At 47.6% G+C, this 21,664-nt stretch overlaps 1 protein-coding gene across 1 annotated transcript in view; it reads left to right on the top strand.

Annotated features, from left to right (window-relative positions):
- LOC142446067 (serotransferrin-like) overlaps window positions 1–21,664 on the top strand; it is a 49,773-nt gene that overhangs the window by 25,796 nt on the left and 2,313 nt on the right. Inside the window, 8 exon segments of the mRNA XM_075547861.1 lie at window positions 413–605; window positions 1,716–1,866; window positions 7,436–7,722; window positions 8,071–8,165; window positions 9,273–9,350; window positions 11,924–12,006; window positions 19,875–20,011; window positions 20,411–20,465. Coding sequence (XP_075403976.1) covers window positions 413–605; window positions 1,716–1,866; window positions 7,436–7,722; window positions 8,071–8,165; window positions 9,273–9,350; window positions 11,924–12,006; window positions 19,875–20,011; window positions 20,411–20,465 — 1,079 coding nt within the window.

Genomic DNA, 21,664 nt, shown 5'->3' with positions numbered 1-21,664 from the left:
TGTTTTGTTTTTAATGAAGATAGCATGTATTTAAGTTTCCTTAGGTATCTGAAGGCTTATGTTGGTGTCTTCTTGTTTCCTCATAAGCAACCCCCAAAAGACATGGCCAATGAAATGGGGACATAATAGCGAAGAAGTCAGGGGTGGGAGAAGGACACCTCTCAGTGGAGGGTAGATCTAGCATGTACCCTCCAGAGGGGGTGGCCCTACAGGGAAGCCTGGAGCTTGACCCCACTGGGGGTAATGCCAGGGGCTGGACAGACCTTCAGGCTCACCCTATCCTCTTTCCTTGTTTTCCCTGGGGCTGCCTCAGCAGAGCTTCCGCTGTCCCCCGGATCCCCCCGCCCCGTGTTCTCTGCCGCTCACTTGCTCCCTGCCATCGTTCCTCATGTAGCTTCTTTTCATTTCACAGACCCAGTTTGGAAGACAGGGCGCTCAGTGCACTGCGGACAAGTTTTGTTTGTTCAAGTCTAACACCCATGACCTGCTGTTCAGGGATGACACACAATGCTTGGCTAGCCTTCCAGGCAAAATGACATACCAACAATACTTAGGACAAGCTTATGTAACCGCTGTTGGTAACGTGGCCCACTGCTCCACCTCAAGTAAGTCGGAGGAACTCCATGGCTCCAGGGTGGTGGGTACGAAATCGGGAGTGGACAGATGAAACTGAGGGAAATATGTATTCCCAGCATGCCATGAAAGCCAGCTTCCATGAGCAGATAGTGCAGGAGATTCAGGCTCAAGGATCTAGGATAGGGAGCTTTCTGGACAAGCAGAATTCCATCATGTGATGAAGGAAATGGTCGAAGGTTTCTGCAGCTGTGTTGCCCAACATGGTAGTCACTAGCCACCCGTGGCTCCGTGCTGGCCAGCAGAGAAAGCACTTCCCCCATTGCAGGAACTTCTCATAGCCAGCGCTGCTCTAGAGAGCTTGAGCCAGGCCAGGGCGTCTACCAAAAGCTACCGTCCTTGGAGAAGGCCAGAGCACAAGCAAACCTTCCTGTGCACCAGCACTACTCGGCACTGAACGTAGCCGCGAACAGTCGTGTGGAGGCTGTGGGAGACCAGCGTGGTTGTAGGTGCTAGTGTGCACCTTACAATAGTGATTCCCAGGCCCTGACCGTGGAGACAGTGACTCGGCACCAGGGGCAGGCTCTTTCTGACAGCTCTTCCACAGAACTGTGATCTAAGGAACAAGCCTGCCAGGGCCCCTGTGGTGAGCACGCAAGTTATACTCACGTACGTGCAGCCTCCATGAGGGGAGGAAGTCTGGTGGAGCTGCTGTCTGCTCCATCCACCAGCCCTAACACAGAACCTGGAACATTCTAGATGCCCAGTGCATCTTACTGTGGTGGTTCCTTTCCTGCTAAAGAGGAGTAGGCTAGCCGAGGTCAGGGGCATAGCCCCCCTAGGCTGCATCTAGCCACAGGAATCCAGGCGTGCAAGCCACCAATCAGAAACAAGGCGGGGAGGAGGCGGAGCACAGAGAGCGATGCCATCCTCTTTGGGATGGGCTCCCTGGCATTGTGGCTGGCACTGTGCCGGCTAGTGGAGGAACTGTACATGCAGTATCAGGTTAGGTCGGCAGCCCGTTAGAGAGCAGATGAGTGCAACCCACCTGAATGCTTTCATATCATGCCCAACTGTCCATTCACTGAGCAGGTAGCAGATGCAGGTTCAAATACCAATGCCCTACCTCTCTGCTTCCACAGAACTCCTGGAAGCCTGCACTTTCCACAGAAGTTAAAACCCAAGAGGCGGGACCATCACCCAGACAGAGCCTGAGCTTTCAACTTCGCCAACCTGTGGGCGTGGTCCCTACCACCTGCCCCACCCCACCTCCCCCTTGGTCCTGGGCCCTCTCTGACTTGTCTGAGCTAATCACATCTGCCTCTCCACCTCTCTGTGGTCACCTGCACAGGACATGAAATAAAAACGATCTATTAAAGTCTTTCCGAAACGTTTCCCTTTCTGAAAGATTGATTTTAGCCTATTTGACTAAATACCTATTCAACTGGGCCCATCCCGCACTTCAGAGCTCATGAGATCTCCCCTGCAGCCAGGCACAGCCACAGCCACAGCTCCTGGGAAGAGTGCCCTAGGAATGTTTTCTGACAGGGGTTGGTGTGGTCACTATACCAGAGTCACGTGTAAGCAAAGACAAGTGTGTGTGGCCGGGTGTGCGCATATGCGTGCGTGTATGTGTGTGTTGTATGTGTGGTACTTCAACAGGGAGGAGAGAAGATGTGGGGAGAGAGCAGCGATCAAGGGCTCAAGTGAGTTCAGAAAAAGAACACAATAAGATGGGTATTATTTTAATATTTTGAATGAGTTGTATCAAGGACAATAGATGTATTGAGTCTAAACCAGTTGAAATATATAAATCACCTTCTTCCTTAACATTTTTTAAAGTGATTTATTGTCATATAATTCTCAAACCATACTATTCAATTATCTTCTGGCTTAAAATGTTAACCCTCGACTGGCACAGTAGCTACCCTGATGGCCTTAAGTCCATGGTCTGTAGAAGCGCAGGTTAATACTGACCCTGCCCGCCCACACCTGCCCTGCCCCCCTGCACCATGCCCCTCACTGGGCTCCTCATCCAACTACATGCCTAGGTGAACAATAACACCAGGTAGGGGCCCTCCTTGGAACGATCAACCATTCTAGAACAAAAGGGCAGCAGGTGCCCAAGGACAACATTCAGGAGACGGATGTGCTAGGAACGAAGGAGCAACGGAAGCAGGAAACACAGGGAGGGATTCGAATCAATGACATGGAGCAAAGTGTCTATGAAAACTGACCTGCTCCCTAAGCCTTCACCCAGATCACAGCTGAAAAAAGAAGCCAGGAGAAAGGATTCCTATGCTTGGTGTCCCCAGGCTTGAGCTATATTCCATTGTGCATCAGAGCTTCTGGGAGCAGGAGCAGTGAGGAAAATGTGTCTGATGAGTCACGGTTGCCTCTAGAAGAGGAGAAAAGTTGAATACTCATATTTTATTGTAATCTGCCACCTCTGATTTGAATCAAGAAGAACACATTTAAGCAGGCAGTAGCCTGGATCTCCGAGTCCTTCCTCCACATCCCACCCCACTGATCTCCCAGAAGCCTGCAGTGGCTGGAAGTGGTGATGCCTGGTGGCCTGAGGCAGCTGGGGCCCTGCCCTAGCTGCTCACTCTGGGAAATGGGGGAAGCTACCTTTTCGCTGAGTCTGGAAATGGCAGATGTCTTCTGCTTTCATAATCCCCTGAACATTGATCAGAAGAAGATAGGACTTTGTCTTCTAAAGTCTATCTTTAATCTTTCCCAAATTATACCAGTCCAGTAGCACCAACTCATGTGAGTCGACAAGATGGACTGGCACAGCCGCTCCAGCAGAACAACAGTTGTGAGGCTGGCACAGGACCGGGCACTATTTCCTTCTCTTGTGCAGAAGGGCACGATGAGTCAGAGCAGACTCAACGGCGTCTAATGACAACATGTGCACAAAATTCCTACACAGTTAAGACCGTTAATGGGCAGGGTTCCCTGTGTCTGATTCTTTTTCGTTCCCTGAATGTAAGGGTTTCCACAGCCAAGTCTACTAGTAAAACAAATGCAAGCCGTGATTCTTCTGAAGAAGATCCGGTGGTTGTAGTCCATGGCCAACGTGTGCATGTGTATGTGTATGCGTGCGTGTTGGGTGACGGCTGCAGAGCAGGGACCAGGACCATAGGAAAGAAAAGCAATTGAGTGTGGGCAGACTACTGCCAGACCTGATCACTGTAATGGAAAGTACAATGAAAAATAAAGCCACCCGTGTGCTGACTGGTCCCCCACACCCTGAAAGCCTTCTTTGATCTGGGGTCCCTACTGCCTACCTTTATCAACCAAAGGTCTTGTGAATGAATTCTACTATCTTCAAGTATGAGGTGGGGTGGCCTGACTGCCTGGGATCACATCCCAACTCTGCCCCTTACTGGACAAGTTGCTGAAGCCCTGCCTCAGTTTCCCTAGCTGGAAAATGGGGGTAATGAGTCATTGTCAGACTTAAATGAGTTACTGCTTGACAAGAACAACGTAGAGGAGTGCCTGACTCTAGCGAGCCCTCATTACTGTTAGCAGTTACCCCATGTCCCCTTCTCTTCGCTGCCCACCATAGTCCGACTCCCGGCTCCGCCTGCTGACCCCGCTGAGATCTCTCCTTGAAGTCTCATCAAGGAGCTTCCCTGGAGCAAGGGACGCTGCTGACCACTCTCCAGGCCTGCCCCCAGGCTGTCTTCAGGGGCTTCTTTGTGACTTCCTCTTCCCTTCCCGCTTCTTTCTCCCCACGAGTTCAAGGACCACTTGTTCCTGTGTGACTCCCAGAAGAAACCCCGAGCGCTGGTGGCTGGTACATGTGTTTCCTGTATTCCCTGCAGGACATAAGCTTTGCGGTTACCCAGACCTGCCTGAAACATGTACAAAAGAGGGGTCATCTTCTTGCCGGCTGGACCCTCAGCCCTAACCCCTCCGATTGAGTTCCCTGCTCACATAATGCACAGCCACCTGCCTTGTCATCAGCACCACCCACCTTATCTCACACACCCTCAAGTCCTCAGATTGAATTAACTACCCGATGCTATACAGTACACCTTGGAAGCGTCTCCGAAACATGTACCCTCTCTGCTACATTGACCTCTGTCCCTGCTTCTGACCTTGAAGCTCTTTCGCCTAAATATTGCAACAGCCCCTGCCAGTCTTTCTGCCTCTCCATCTTTTCTCTCCACGTGCTGGCAATTCTCGATGTGACCCTCAACTTGCAACTCCTACTGTGATCCAGATACAGTCCAGGCTCTTCCGTCTAGCACACAAAGTCCCTTCAGGCCTGGTTCCCGTCTCTTGTCACTTCCCACCACCTGCTTAGTGACAGAGACTGCAAACATCGGCCCCAGCCTGGCTGCCTTCTGCCCACAAAGCTATGTTGTTTGGGCCACAAGCATTTACAGGTCTTTAGTTATTTGTGAGATTATGAAAACAGAGTATTTTCCGCAAACACCTGCCTTTCTGGCAACTGTTGAAAAACGGAAATCCACTGGCTATCCGGGTACCACACGCTTGTTTGCAGAGCGGTGGCTGCCCAATTGGGGTCATGTCCTGATTACCTTAGCTCAACTCACAACAGCGAGTCAAATACGACAAAGAGAGACCCGTAGAAGACAGGACAGCGCCGCCCTGTGGGTGTCTGCCGCTATCCATGTGGACAGGATCAGAAAGGCTCATCTTTCTGCTGGCCTTGCCCAGTGTGTAACCCACCACTTCACCGGGGCTCCTGGGCTGCCCTCATCTAGTGCTGCGACAACACGCACACCACGCAGGTACTTTAGCAAACGCAAACGGGGTCTTTCGCAGTTTAGGAGGCTAGATGTGCCAAGCCTTGGGGAGGCTTTCTCTCTCTGTGGGCTCCCGTCAGCATCTATGAGCAGGGCGTTCTTGGAGGGCCCCCTGGGCTTGGCATCAGTCTCCAGCTGGGTCTAAGACTTTCCCAAAGCAGGGGCAGCAAGCCCCAAGGAGGCGCTTTACTTCCTGCTCGTCTTCCTAAGTGGCGGTAGGCCCTTTTCTCGTTGCTCCCTCCACTGGCATTTTCTCTCTTGTCAGACAAAATAGGCTGTAAGTCACAGCCCCGCAAAACTCTCCTTCTGTTTCAGGGCTGTGACGAGGAGAAGGGTGTGGCTGCCCACTTTTAATCCTTTTAGGGGCTTGTCACGTCAGATCCTCGTGTAACTCACCCATTACATCACTCTGTACTTGCCCAACTGTGGGATATAAAAAGACTTTTCCCCAGCTTTGTTGCCTGCAAAGGTATGCCAAGCAGGAGAGCCTGTTTGCCAGCACACAGTGGGAGGTCAGCTGCATTCAGCCTCCAGACTACTGTCTGCTCCCACCACAGGTGGAGCCCAAGCCCTGCTGTTAAGGACAGTGGATTAGTTCTCACTGAAGGATTTCAGCCATCAGTCTGGGCCACTGTAGGTGGGGTTCACACCCTCCTGATAATGGTTTCTGTGGAGAGCCAGAGAACAGGTCAAACCTGCCCAGTGACATCCAAAACTAGGCTGCAGCCCTGAATCTAGGATCCGCCCATCTTGTCACATGTGTAACCCCAATCCCTCCCCTTCCTATTTATTGTATACCCCTAAATCATGCCCCTTTCTCCATTGTATTGTGTATAGCACAACCCCTTCCTGTGACATGTTCTTACCTGTAATTAGGGGGCTTGCACACCCCCAAAAGATATATAAGCCTTGGTTATTAATAAACCACTCTCGCTCCTGCAATTCCCACCTTCCACATCCTGACGTGGACCACTGAGCAGGGCTGGGGTGAGCATGCTACCATGAAATGTGTCTGACTCCATTATTTCAATCTCTTTTCTATTTCTTATTCTCTATGACTTTAATCTTTACTTATTATCACTGTACAATTGCACCTACCAGACCTGTGATGAATTGTTAGGGGCGGGCTCCCCTGACACTCAATCACTGAGAATCACTGCCTAACCAAATCAACACATATTCCGGGGGGACTTAATTCAATCCACGACATGCCGGCCTGGTGATTTCCATTTTCAATATTTCCCATCTATCCCATGGGTTGACCGTGCATGCCGACATGTGAGTTTGCAGACCTGATTTTCCTATGTGGTGTTGCCGGGTACCACGGAGTCAGTTCCCACTCAGGGCAGCCCTCTGCACAGCAGAAACCGACCCAGCACGGTCCTAGGTGTCTTTAGATTGTTCCTTGGGTCGCCCCCGTTGTTACAGCCTCTGGGTCAATCCATCGCATTGAGGGCCTTCCTCTTTTTCACTGCCCCTCCCCTTTACCAACGACGATGACCATATGTCCCAAGGATGTAAGACGAAGTCTTGATATCCTAGTCTCTAAGGGGCATTCTGTCCTTACTTCTAACATAGGTCGGTTTGTCCTTTGCGCAGTCCGTGGTACTGTGGATATTCTTCACCAGCACATCTCAGTGCCATGCCTTTTTCTTCAGTCATCCTCATTACATGCCCAGCTCTCACAACTAGATAGGGCGACTGAAGCACCCCTTAGTCCTCAATGTAACACTCTTGCTCTTCAAAACTCTGAAGAGGTCTCCGTGCAGCGGATTCACCTAATGCAATGCGCCTTTTGATCTCTTGCCTGCTGCTTCCATGAGCACTGATGGCGCGCCCACGCAAGACAAAAATCCTTGACAACTTCAATCCTTTCTCCATTTATCATGATGTTACCTATTGGTGCCGTTGCGGTCTTCTTTACATTGAGTCGTAAACCCTACTGAAGGCTACCATCTTTGGTCTTCATCAGTAAGTGCTGCGAGTCCCCCACCCCGCCCCGCCCCGCCCCCTGCAGCGAGACCTGTTGGGTCATCTGCATATCGCCGGTTGTTAATGAGCCTTCCTCCAATCCTGAGGCCGCATTCTTACGAACTACAACTCCCGAGAGACCCTGCTTCCGGCGCTTGCGCAGAAGGCAGGGAGGGCTCAGCGCCACGTCGCTCTTCGGGCGACGGAGAGCACACTCCGCGGGTCCAGGCTTCGGTGCTCATGGCTTCCGCCGGCTCGCAGCGCGTCCGGGACGGCGGCGGGGCGGGGGGCGCCTTCCAGCCCTACCTGGACTCCCTGCGCCAGGAGCTGCAGGACACAGACCCGACGCTGCTGTCGGTGGGGGTGGCGCTCGTCGCGGTGCTGCTGACGCTGGGTGAGGAAGGGCAGGGCGGGCGCCGGGTGGTCGCGGGCCGCACTCGGGCCGCCGCGGTCGCCCCGGCTGCCAGGGAGGGAGGCGAACCTCCTGCGAGCTGGGCGCCGGCGCCCGCGGCGGTGAGGCGTTTTCGCGCGGGAGGTGCAGACGCCGAGAAGCTGACAGTTGGTGGGCCCCGGGCACGGGGGGTCCCCGATCTCGAGGTCCGCGGTTGTGGTGGCGTAGTCCGTCTGAGTGCCGTCCTGGAGAGCGGGGCGTTTGGGGGAGACCGTGTTCGCGTGCAGCGGCCCGCGCGCACCCGGGGGATCGGGCCGTAATGGCGGCGGGGGGCCCTCTGTGCGCCCGCAGTGTTATGGAAGCTGATCCGGAGCCGCAGGAGCAGCCAGAGAGCCGTGCTGTTCGTTGGCCTCTGTGACTCGGGGAAGACGTTGCTCTTTGTCAGGGTAAGTGTTGATTTTACCCTTTAAACCAACGTCGTATGTACACTTCTGAAAGGTTACAGGAATTCGGGGGGCATCCCAGGCTAAATGAAACATTGATGCCGGCCAAGAGGAGAGCTCATCCTGGACACACTTGGGAGGATACAAAGGCGCTTGGGAAAATCTGTAAGCTGGACTTTGCCGGTCACGGCTATGTTTTTGCGCTTCGGCTGCTAACATGCAACCCTCAGGACATGGAAGGCTTTTCAGTAGTTCCATCCTGTGGCTAACGATTCCGAACAGCTGAAGAAACAAAAGCCAGTGACCCCTTCATAGTTTATGAGTCTGTGTGTAGCAAACGCTTCTGGAAGCTTGTAAAGAAAAAAAAGGTGTGTGTGTGTGGGGGGGGGGGTTAAAGCAGCGGTTCTCAAACTGTGGGTCGAGACCCCTTTGGGGGCGTCAAACGGCCCCTTCACAGGGGTCGCCTAATACATCATGCATATCAGGTATTTATTTACATTATGATTCATAACAGTAACAAAAGTACAGTTATAAAGTAGCAATGAAAATGATGTTATGGTTTGGGGGTCACCACTTTATGAGGAACTGTATTAACGGGTCGTGACATTAGAAAGGTCAGGAACCACTGTGGGGTTTTTACGTTAACATTTGAGTAGTCTTTTCACTGATGTTTATTTCTAATATGTGTCATATTTTTGACTGTGGATGTGTGTTGTATGTTTGTGCTGCTCTGAACACTAGTAGGAGGGGTGTTTGCCTTGTTCTTTTCTTTTTTTTGAGAGCTTAAATTTCCTCCCAGTAATATAATGTCTAATCATTCCCTCCTTCCCAATTTTTGATGGGAAAACATATTTATGGAAGGCTCATACACTTGTCCACTTAAAGTAGCTTAAAGTTTGTGCATTATTTTCCCCCTCATTGTGAGAGGAAAATGAAATTTGCAATTAATTAGATTGTTGGCCGTTTTTAGAAAAACCAAGCAAACCAATATGTCCCTTTTATTCTTTGTTTTTATTGCGTTCATTTATTTGACTGTAGACCTGGGAGAGCTAGAGCAATAGGCTTGATGATAATGTATTTACTCTGATCTCCTATCTCAATTTTTTACAGCTGTTAACGGGCCTTTACAGAGATACCCAGACGTCCATTACTGATAGCTCTGCTGTCTACAGAGTCAACAATAGCAGGGTAAGGGGGATCCTGGTGGAGGCTGGGAAGTTTGTAATCTTGACAGTGTTACTTTACTGGGGTCAGGAAGTACATCCCCAAGATGAATGAACCTGAGAATGCTGGTCCCATTTGTAACTCGTTTTAATGAAGTACAGTCTAGGTGACAAACACGTGCTGCAGATTCAATGAGGCATGCCTCCACTTTGTCGCATTGTGCAAGCTGATGCTACATTAGCTTTTATGCTTTTTTCTTTCTATGCCTTTCCAACTTTACTCTGAGTTTTTAAGTTTTTAAGAAGCTTTTGCTTCTTACTTGTTTTAAATGCGTCGTGCTTGAACATGGAGCACGAACTCAAAGGTGAAAAGTCATTTTGCCTTCCCTGCCCCCATTAGCCAGACTCCCCTTTCAGAAGCAAAAACTGTTGCCATTTTTATGTGTATCCTCTTGATATTCTAGGCCTGTACAAACATAGATGTAGCTATTTCCTTTAAGTTTTTTTAAACTACCCTTTTCAATTTTATTTTCAAATTCAACATAGGAGATACAAATTGGGGTTTTCCTCACATGGGTACTTGCTGCTTAGTCCCATACAATTTTTACTTAATCAGAGCCCACATAATAGCCATTTAGTATAGATTCATTTGTTGTTATTCTTGTGCTCTTCAAACGGTGCTGACGTTCATATCTTCAAGAGTATACGTGACTGTATTTCAGAAATACAAGGAGTCACGGGGGAGACGCTTTCTGTGCATATCTGGCTCTAGAATGTAGACAGCATCTGCCAAGTTGTTAATACCATTGAATAAATAGTTGGCGCACGAGGACTGCGTGGATGGCAGTGGATGGGTTAAAATGATCTTCCTGACCATCCCTCTTTGCCTTGGGTGCCCCTGCCCCCCCCTAGGAGCTTCAGAATGAAACACTGTGAGCAAAGCTGAGGGGACCTCCTTTGAAATGTTGTTGAGGAAACGTTTGCCTTCTCTGGTGATGGCAATCTCTGGCCTAGTCCTGTTTGTAAACGCTATCGGATTTGACTTTGAAATTTCAAGTCAGGAGATAACTGATTCAGGGGTACTGGTGTCTGAGTTGTTACATGGGGTTTTCCAGAGTGCGTGTATGGCTGGGCCAAACTGAAATGTGCTGTGTAGAATTTATGCCAGATCTTGAAGACTTAGTAAGAAAAGAGAATGTAGCATATCTTCTAATGTCTTATTTTTTTTGCCTTATTTTGTTTTTTTATTACATGTTGAAATGCTACCATTTCAGCTGTATTGGATGAAGTAAATATTAAGGAAATTAACCTCCCATTTTTTAATATGCCTACTAGAAAATTCAAAATTACATATGTGGCCGGCACTGTATCTGTGCAGCAGTCAATGGTAGATATTGCCTTCTGTCCTTGTGCCTCCCGCCCCCTGGGTTTTAGGCTCAGTCTCTCTGTCTCTCTCTCTCTCTACATAGTAGTGCATTCTCTGGATTGTTCCTGGCTTTTAGGCCCGGTATCTCTCTTTCCCCCTCTCTCTCGCTAGTAGTACATACTCTGGATTGCTCTTGGGGTGCGGGGCAGTGGGGACTCAAGTGCAGCAGTCGGTCACAGCCTGGGATACTTGACACTCACCAGTACTTAAAACAAACAGGCTAATTAGATATTGTTCATTTATGCCTAACATGGCTTCCCGGGCAGTAGAAAGGTCATTTTGAATTCAGCTGGGACGGTGTGTCACCTGCATAGGCCGGCTCCTGCTGAGCGGTGGCTCTGCTTGCCTGTGGGCAAAGTGGAACATCAGTGGGTCTGACAGAAGCCCCAGGGGCCCATCTGAGAGTCTTGTGAGCACAGAGGCATCCAAGGAGGGGAAGGCTGGAGATGGAGGCCCCAGGGGCCCAGTGGGAGTCAGGGGCTGTGTCAGAGTCACGGCCTCTCTGTTTCAGTGAGTACAGCCCAGACCAAGAATTGGCATGAACGTGTGGTAGTAAAACACACAGGTAGTGTGTCTGCTGGGTGAGTGATGTAGGATTAAAGTGGGGAATAGTCACAAGGGGGTGTGTTACTCTAAAGACGGCCAGGCCAGCTCCTGGGAGGAGGATGCCACTGTCCACTCCGGTAAAGAGTTACAGTTTCAGCAACACTACTCGGTCCTCCAGGGTCGCCGTGAGTTGGTAGTGGATTCTTGCTAAGGGGGTCATGCTGTGTGTGACCAGTGGTAGGTTCTGAAATGACATTGTGTAGTGTGAGTCCATTTCCTTGGGTTTTGGCGGTTGGTCATGCTGACGAGGGGCTGGTACCTTCCTCGAGGGCTCAAGCTCCCTACTCCTCGAGTCAGGTCAGGTTGCTTCCAGACCCTCAGAACACTTTCAAACACGTGTGTAATTCTATCTGGTGCTGATCTCCCTCCTGGTACTAGAGACCCTGCTGAAGCAAGGACCATAGGTGTTCTGGCCCCATCTCTACTCAAGCAATCAAAGATGGTCAGTGAGCTTCTGTGTGAGTCCTTAGTGACACACCAGTCTGCTGTGTGAAATCTGGTCTGTCTGTCAGTGCTGGGAGCATAGGCCTGGAATCACACATTAATGATGTTTTCGCCATCCTCAGGGTAACAGCCTCACCCTGATTGACCTCCCTGGCCACGAGAGCTTGCGACTGCAGTTTTTAGAGCGATTTAAGGCTTCAGCCAGGTACGTGGGAAGGGGACCCCCCGACTGTGCTGGCTGCTCTGGAGGCACCCAGACGTGACACGGGCTGCTTTGGTGAGGGCTGCTTCAGGTCGTACTGCCAGGTGTTATTCTCTGACTTCATGAGAGCCACGAAGTTGGTGTGAGGTGGGAGCTCACTGCAGTTTTGATTTGCATTTCTTGACCATTTTTTCATTTGTATATGAGTCACTTGTATGTAATCTTTGGAGTAATACCTACTAAGATCCTTTGCCCATTAAAAAAATTGGGCTGTCTTTAATTATTGAGTTCTGAGAATTCTTTATACATGTGACATAGAAGTTCTTTATTAAATATTATTTACAAATTTTTAAAAAGTATTTGCAAAATGTGAACTCTTGTTAATGATGTTTTAAAATTTACATTTGCTCTGAGGACAAATATCTTTTTAAATCATTTTATTAGGGGCTTATACAACTCTTATCACAATCCATACCTACATCAATTATGTAAAGCACATTTGTACATTCATTGCCCTCATTCTCAAAACATTTGCTCTCCACTTAAGCCCCTGGTATCAGCTCCTCATTTTTTCCCTCCCTTCCCGCTCCCCCCTCCCTCATGAACCCTAGATAATTTATAAATGATCATTTTGTCATATCTTGCATTTCCGACGTCTCCCTTCACCCACTTTTCTATTGTCTGTCCCCCAGGAAAGAGGTTATAGGTGGATCCTTGTAATCAGTTCCCCCTTTCCACCTCACCCTCCCTCCACCCTCCTGGTGTTGCCACTCACACCACTGGCCCTGAAGGGATCATCCACCCTGGATTCCCTGTGTTTCCAGTTCCTATCTGTATCAGTATACATCCTCTGGTCTAGCCAGATTTAGGTAGTAAGGTAGGTTTGGGATCATGATAGTGTATGTTGGGGGGAAGGATTTAGGAACTAGAAGAAAGTTGTATGTTTCATCGGTGCTATACTGCACCCTGACTGGCTTGCTCTCTTGAGGACAAATTTAATGACGTATATGACTATTAAAATCTTGAGAAAGAATTTTTAAGTTAAGAGGAATCTTAGAAGTTATTAAAATCCAACATTATATACAAGTCTATTCTTAAATTACTAAAATCAAAATATCAAGAGGGCAAGAACAAGATTTTTTTAAATCACTTTATTATGGACTTTTACAGCTCTTTTAATAATTCATACATCCATTGTATCAAGCACATTTGTACATGTGTTGCCATCATCCTTCTTAAAAACATTTTCTTTTTTACTTGAGCCCTTGGTATCAGCACCTCTTTATTTTCCTCCCTCACTCATGAACCCAAAATAATGTAGAAATTACTATTATTTTCATATTTTCACCGACCACTATCTCCCTTCACCCATATTTTTATTGTTTGTCCCCGGGTGGGGGTAGTGGGGAATATGCTACTATGTCCATCATTGTGATCAGTTCCCCCTTTCCTCCCCCCCTCCCCACCTTACCCTTATCCTCATGGTATCATTACTCTTACTATTGGTCCTGAGGGCTTTATCTGTCCTGGATTTTGTGTTTCAAGAGCTCTTATCTGTACCAGTGTACATGCTCTGGTCTAGTCGGATTTGTAAGGTAGAACTGGGGTCATGACAGTGGGGGAGGAGGAAGCATTAAATAACTAGAGGAATGTTGCATGTTTTGTTGGTGCTATACTGCACCCTGGGCTGGCTTGTCCCTTCCTTGTGACCCTTCTGTGAGGGGATATCCAGTTGTCTACAGATGGGCTTTGGGTCTCCACTCTGCCCCCCAACCCCTTTATTTGCATTGGTATGATTTTTTTTGTTGTGTTCCGGGTCTTCTGATGAAGAACAAGATTTTTGCATTTCTTTTAATCTTCCTTCTCAGTTCTTAAACTTCTTATGTGTGGTTTAAGATTTCTTCTTGTTAGCTCTCTTAAAATTTATAAAAGCTGAAGGTGAATATTAGTGTGCCACATTTTAAATGACAACGCTTCTTTTTAAAAACATTTTATTAGGGGCTCATACAACTCTTATCACAATCCATACATATACATACATCAATTGTATAAAGCACATCTGTACATTCTTTGCCCTAATCATTTTCTTTTTTTTTTTTCCCTCTTCTTTTTTTTACATTTTATTAGGGGCTCATACAACTCTTACCACAATCCATACCTATACATACATCAATTGTATAAAGCACATCCACACATTCCCTGCCCCAATCATTCTCAAAGCATTTGCTCTCCACTTAAGCCCTTTGCATCAGGTCCTCTTTTTTTCCCCTCCCTCCCCGCTCCCACCTCCCTCATGTGCCCTTGGTAATTTATACATTGTTATTTTGTCATATCTTGCCCTATCCGGAGTCTCCCTTCCCCCCTTCTCTGCTGTCCCTCTCCCAGGGAAGAGGTCACATGTGGATCCTTGTAATCAGTTCCCCCTTTCCAACCCACTCACCCTCCACTCTCCCAGCATCGCCCCTCACACCCTTGGTCCTGAAGGTATCATCCATCCTGGATTCCCTGTGCCTCCAGCCCCCATATGCACCAGTGTACAACCTCTGCCCTATCCAGTCCTACAAGGCAGAATTCGGATCATGGTAGTTGGGGGGAGGAAGCATCCAGGATCTGGGGGAAAGCTGTGTTCTTCATCGGTACTACCTCGCACCCTGACTGACCCATCTCCTCTCCTAAACCCCTCTATGAGGGGATCTCCATTGGCCGACACTTGGGCCTTGGGTCTCCACTCTGCACTTCCCCCTTCATTCAATATGGTATACACACACATATATATATCTTTTTTTTTTTTTGCATGATGCCTTATATACCTGGTCCCTTTGGCACCTCGTGATCGCACTGGCTGGTGTGCTTCTTCCATGTGGGCTTTTTTGCTTCTGAGCTAGATGGCTGCTTGTTCACCTTCAAGCCTTTAAGACCCCAGACACTCTCTTTTGATAGCCGGGCACCATCAGCTTTCTTCGCCACATTTGCTTATGCACCCATTTGTCTTCAGTGATCCTATCATGGAGGTGTGCAGTCAATGATATGATTTTTTGTTCTTTGATGCCTGATAACTGATCCCTTTGGGACCACTCAATCACACAGGCTGGTGTGTTCTTCCATGTGGGCTTTGTTGCTTCTGAGCTAGATGGCCGCTTGTTTATCTTCAAGCCTTTAAGACCCCAGTCACTATCTCTTTTGATAGCCGGGCACCATCAGCTTTCTTCACCACATTTACTTGTTCACCCACTTTGGCTTTAGCAGTTGTGTTGGGAGATTGAGCATCATAGAGTGCAAATTTAATAAAAGAAGGTATTCATGCATTGAGGGAGTGCTTGAGTAGAGGCCCAAGGTCCTTCTGCCCCCTTAATACTTAACCTGTAAATATAGACACATAGATCTATTTCCCCATCCTCATATACATATTTGCATGTACATTTCTTTGTCCAGACCTCCATAAATGCCCTTTGACTCCTAGCTCTTTCCTCCATCTCCCTTGACTTTCCTCCTGACCATGCTTCGTCACCACCTGGGTTACAGCTATACTTCTTCTCTACGCAACCTTATCCTTGATCATTTCCCACCAGGCCTGCCACTCCCCCCTCTCTACCATTTTGGGTCCCATGTTGTTCCCTTGTCCCTGTGTTTGTTAACACCACAGACAATGCTTCTTATATTTGATGGTGTCCTAGTGTAATTGGCGGTATTTTTGCTCTGTTAGTGGCACCAGAAATAATCCTATATCTTAAGGAGTGGCATCTTAGGCTTGATGGCATGTATGTCGCTCTCCCCTCTGTGTAACAGTTACACACTGGGCTGCTAACTGCAAGGTCAGCCATTCAGAATCACCCACTGCTCGGTAGGAGAAAGATGGGCTTTCCACTCCAGTAAAGAGTTGCAGAAAAGTCCACGAGAGACAAGTTATAACCTTGAATATATCCCAACCGAAGAATAGATTTGATGCATTAGACATTCATGACAGAAGACTGGGTGAGCTGTGGGATGACATCAAGAGCATCCTACATGAAGAAAGAAAGAGGTCCTCAGAAAGACAGAAAAGATCAACATTGATGTCAGATGAGACCGAAACTAGTTCTTCCTTGTTGAGTAGCTAAGGCAAATGGAAGATGTGGTGAAGGCAGAGCTGAATAGAAAATAGAAGACAAGGTAAAATGTATAACGAAATATGCAAAAAAAATAGAGGTAGAAAAACCAAAAAGGAAGAACTTGCTCAGCCTCTCTGAAACTGAAAGAACTCAAGAGAAAATGTAAGCCTCGAATTACAATATTGAAAGATTCTGTGGGAAAATATTGAGTGACGCATGGCAGGAAGCATCCAAAGAAGATGGAAAGAACACAGACTCACTGCGCCAAGAAGAGCTACCGTATATGCGCACAGATAAGCCGAGCCGAGGGTAAGCCGAGGCACCTAATTATCACCTGGGAAACCAGAAAAACTGACTGACTCGAGCATAAGCCTAGGGTGGGAAATGCAGAAGCTACTGGTGAGTTTCAATAATCAAAACAAATGAAAATAAAATTACTAAAAATTGAGACATCAGTGGGGTAGTGTATTTAAATATTTATTGTAAATAAAAACATAAATAAAAGGACAACAAATCATTTAATATTAGTAAACCAGCACAGTAAGTGGAAAATAGGGTCAACAAAAACAATAAGGTATCAACAATGATACCTTAAGAGTACTATTACCTGAGATCAATCAGCAACCAAGCTAAAATGTAAAGAGTTAAAATCCTTCAAAACTGGATTCCTCATCATCATCTATCCGTATCCCAATGCAGAGCTTCAGCTGGTGTGAGGTCATCATAGACGCTGTCCTCACTGAGATCGCCGTCATCACCATCACTGCTGTCATTTTCATACAAAGCGCAGTCTTCACTGCCATCCATAGCATTACTAATACTACATTTCTGGAAGGCACGTCGCACCATGTCTTCTGGAATGTCTTCCCATGCATCTAGAACCCACTTTGCTATTAACTCTACGTCAGGCTTCATGAGATTTCCTCCTTTTGTTAGTTGGGCTTGACCAGATGACATCCATTCATGCCACATCCTTCGCACACGGTCTTTCAAAGGCTTATTCAAAGATGCACGTCGTAGGACGGCTCTGATTGGTTAGATGTGAGTAAAGAAATATTCAAAGCCCTGCCGTGTCAGCGGGGCTTTGAATGAACAGCAGAGAAACGGTAATCACCTGGGAGAGTACGGGTGCTAGTCCCATTACCTTGGGGGCGGGGGTGGGGGGCAGAGAGATGTTACACCTCGCTGGGGTACCACCAACCTGTGTATAAGCTGCACCCCAGTTTTTCAGCACATGTTTTGTGCTGAAAAACTCGGCTTATCCACGAATATATACGGTAGTCAACATTCAACTGTTTCAGGAGGTAGCATATGAGGAGGAACCAACGATGCTGAAGGAAGACGTTCCAATGCATTAAAAGCATTAGCCAAAAGCAAGGCTCCAAGAATCGATGGAATACCCATCGAAATGTTGCAACAGGCTGATAAAAGCCCTGGAAGCAATCACTTATGCCAAGAAAATTTGAAGGCAGCTACTTTGCTAGCTGACTGGAAGAGATTCACATCTGTACCCATTCCAAAGGAAGGGGACTCACGATGCGCAAATTATTGAACAATATCATTGATAGCACATGCAGGTAAAATGTTATTGAAGATCATCAAAGAGCAGTTGCCACAGTACATTGATGGGGAGCTGCCAGAGGCTCACGCTGGATTCAGAAGAAGACATGGAACAAGGGATAGCATTGCTGATGTTACAGGGATCTGGGCTCAACGCAGGAAATACCAGAAAGGTGTTTACCTGTGTTTCATTGGCTGGCCGAGACGTTCGACTGTGCATGCTAAGAACCTGAATGGGCTTGAGCAGAATGGGAATCCCAGAGCACTTCATGTGCTCGTGTGGAATCTGTACGTGGCTCAAGAGGCAGTCGCTCACAGTAAAAGGAATCCTGCTTGGCTTAGGATCAGGAAGGGTGCGCATCAGGGTTGTGTCCTCTCACCATACTCAGTCTGTGTGCTGAGCAGAGCATGAGAGAAGCTGGATTCTGGGAGGAGGAATGTGGCATGGGAATTGGAGGAAGGCTTATGAACAACCTGGGATCGGCAGATGACACAGCTTTGCTTGCTGAAAGTGAGGAGGACCTGCACTTGCTTATGGAGATCAGGGACGCAGCCTTCAGTATGGATTGCAACTCAGTGCGAAAAGGACCAAAAACATTACATCTAGAGCAATATGTAACATCATGCTGAGTGGAGAAAAGTTGTCAAAGTTGAAGTTGTCAAAGATTTTATCTTGCTTGGATCCACAATCAATGCTCATGGAAGCAGTCGTTGAGAGAGCAAAGACATATTGCATTAGATATATTTGCACAAGAGCTCTTTAAAGTATTGAAAAGCAAGGAGACAAGGAGGGTCTTTTGTTTGTTTGTTTTGAGGATTGAGGTGTGTCTGACCCAAGCCATGATATTTTCAATTGCCTTCAATGCACGTGAAATTAAACAAGGAAAATGAAAGAAAATCAATTCATTTAAACTCTGGCGTTAGCAAAGAATCTGGAAAGTACCAGTGGATTTCCAAAAGAACAAACAGATTTGTCTTGGAAGAAGTGTAGCTAGGATGCTCCTCAGAGGTGTCGTCTCATGTACTTAGGACGTGTGGTCAGGAAAGACCAGTCCCTGGAGAAGGAGCTCGTGCTCTATAAAGGCAGCGAAAAAGAGGAAGGCTCTTGACGGAATGGACTGACACAGCGGCTGCAACAATGGGTGGGGATGGTGCAGAACGGGCGGTATTCCGGTCTGTTGCAGTCACTATGAGTTGTACCTGCCTCGATGCACGGCCCCCTTCAACATGAGTGAGGCACAAGGCCTGGTATTTCCACTTCTCGTTGATTATTTTCTTTTCCTTCAGCCCTTATCCCAAGGGCGTGGCCATCGAATTTCCTTGAGGTTTTCCTGATGTGATGGCAGGGTGTTTCCGCTTCCTTTTCCTGGGAAACAGAGTTCTGGGCTTTGTGCATTAAAACCTTGCCCTTGGTGCCTACGGTCTGCATGTCATCTCTGTTTCCCTGGGCTTCTAGGCTGTTGTTTGTTTTTAGATATGAGGCTGCTCACTGTTCCTTACTGCCTCACACTGGACTCTGAGTGCTTCTAATTTGTCTTCTAAGATAAGTCTTTCCTTAGGTGCCAGTAGTCTTTATAAGTCAGGGAGTGCAACCCCCACAGATTAGTGTGCCGTGCCCGCCTTTGCCACCAGTTGCCCACAGCTTGCTTAGGCTGCAGCTTACCTTGAGGTCTTGGCCACTCCAGTTCGCCCCCTGTGCCTTGCCCGTTCTACTTGCCATTGCTCGTGCCCAATGTTCTGCTCCTAAATTTCAGCCCAGCGGTTCCATCCTTCAGGTCTTCTTTGCTCGGATCATATTTAAATGACCTTCCTCTTTGTTCGTTTTGCATGGGTTTTTGGCTATAGCAGCCCACCAGCCGCTTTGCACGAGAAAGATGAGGCTGTCAGCTCTTATAGAAATTTACACTCTTGTGACCTCTCTGCCTTGTTGCTGTGAGTCAGAAAGGCTTGATGGCAATTTGAGAAGATCTCTTGGTCTGAGAGGACAGGCATCGTGATCGGTTGTCTGTTTAGCGACTGTCGTTACTACTTAGAGGTGTTCAGCAGCTCTTACACGAGTATTGGTGTTACGGACAGCCTGCATCCACACCTGCATGTGTGTGTGTCATGTGTTAGTCACTCGGACTGACCAGCAGGGACTAAAGATACTTTATTATTTTTTTCCAAAGACAGTGACACCTTACTGGGCACTCATACGCCGATTTTTCCTCTGTCCCCCTCCAGGGCTGTTGTGTTTGTGGTGGACAGTGCGACATTCCAGCGAGAGGTGAAAGACGTGGCTGAGTTCCTGTACCAGGTGCTCATAGACAGCGTGGGCCTGAAGAACGCCCCCTCCTTCCTGATAGCCTGCAATAAGCAAGGTGCCTTCCTCCTTCGTGCTCCGGGGTTGCCACTGAGAAGTGGCACAGTCGTTGCCTAAAGGGGTGCTTAGTGAGGGTGAGCGCTAGGTGCTGTGTAAGTAACTGCGAACGCAAGCATTTTACACCTTCGGATTTATTTCTGTGCCTGTGTCTCCGCCACTATTCACAGGCTGTTGTAAAGAAAGATGGCAGACCGTTACCAGCTTTCCTTTGGTGGAGCGTTTTAAGTTCTAAATTATCTCGCGTGATTCAGTTGATCAGATTAATGATATAGCCAACATGTTTTCTAGGTGGGGGGAGAGCATTGATGGTTCAAATAGGAATGTTCCATCTTCTTCGGGAGTCTTGGGGAAGACCCTTCTCGCGTAAATGAAAAACACTGTGTTGGTTTCTCCCTAGACATCACAATGGCCAAGTCAGCCCAGTTAATCCGGCAGCAGCTTGAGAAAGAACTGTGAGTATGAGCGGCCCAGGCCTCAAACAGAGCATTCCTCTTGCTTTCTTTGGTTGAGTGTGATTATCACAATGAGATCGAAGTTGAGTGTAAAATCTGCTTCTTAGATTCTTGATGGAGGAATTTGGAATAAAAGCAGGAATGGGGCGCTTATAAATATGCTTAGCCTTCAAGGAAAGAAGAGCTCAGAATGTTGAAATGGTTACACTCAATTTATTTTGCCACTTTTAACAGAAATTAAGAAGTTTCAGAAATTAAGCAATTTAAAAGTCACTTTTGTTGATAAAATAAGAAAGGAACATTTGGGAAGAATTTTAAAAAATACTATTTGTAGTTTCTTTTATGGTTTCAAGCTACTCTGATGATATCATTGAGCTTGTTTGTAGTGTTTAAAATGTGGCAAATGGCGCTACCTATGAGCTAAACCAGCATGTCTCTATGTTCTGCCAGCCAAAGGCTTGTTTAGGCAGAAAATGATCTACATTTTAACAAAGAGGTGGATTCAAAATATCCAATAATTTCTTGTCTTCTTAATTCATTTACCAATCACCTATACTGCATGCGCTCTGTGCCACGCCCTCGCTTGGGATGTGGCCAAAGGAGAAGTCTGGCACTGGCCTTGTACTCGGGAGCTCAAGAGTTCAGGAGAGGATGGACTGGCAAACTCCTGCCCAGGGGCCTGCAAGCTAGGAATAGTTTTACACTCTCAGAGAGCTGTTTAAAAAAAGAAGAAGAAGAAGCCATAGACTGAACTGTGGCCCACAGAGCCCAAAAGAGTTTTCATTTCTGGCCCTTTTCAGAAAAAAACTAGCAGTCTTAGTCACTCTCAGAGGTTTCTATTCCTTCTGAAGTGTCTTTCTCAGAACGTGTTCTTCCCCTGCGCTGATGCTCACTCTGGAGACCGTGTGGATGCTGGCTGTCCGGGCTGAGGGGGTCGGGACAATGAGAGATTCCCTTGCAGTTGTTAGGAATTGTTCTCGCGAGCCAGGCAATGGTGATGTTTGTGCATCTGCTTGTTTGGTTTCTAAACTAGGCTGTTCACAGTCTTTGCTTCTATGAAAGACGCATTTTCCTTAGTCCATGTGCTTGTCACTCTAAAGAAGCGTAGAAAGAGAGAGCAGGCGGTGACGTGAAGTGCAGCGTTGGAAAGATGGAAAGATGAGTAAGTTGGTTGAATCTTCATTGCTAGTGAGCAGTGA

Source organism: Tenrec ecaudatus, chromosome 4 (assembly GCF_050624435.1).
Source record: "Tenrec ecaudatus isolate mTenEca1 chromosome 4, mTenEca1.hap1, whole genome shotgun sequence".
Classification (NCBI taxonomy): domain Eukaryota; kingdom Metazoa; phylum Chordata; class Mammalia; order Afrosoricida; family Tenrecidae; genus Tenrec; species Tenrec ecaudatus.
Note: the sequence above shows the minus strand (reverse complement) of the source record. Positions and strands in the feature narration are given on the sequence as shown.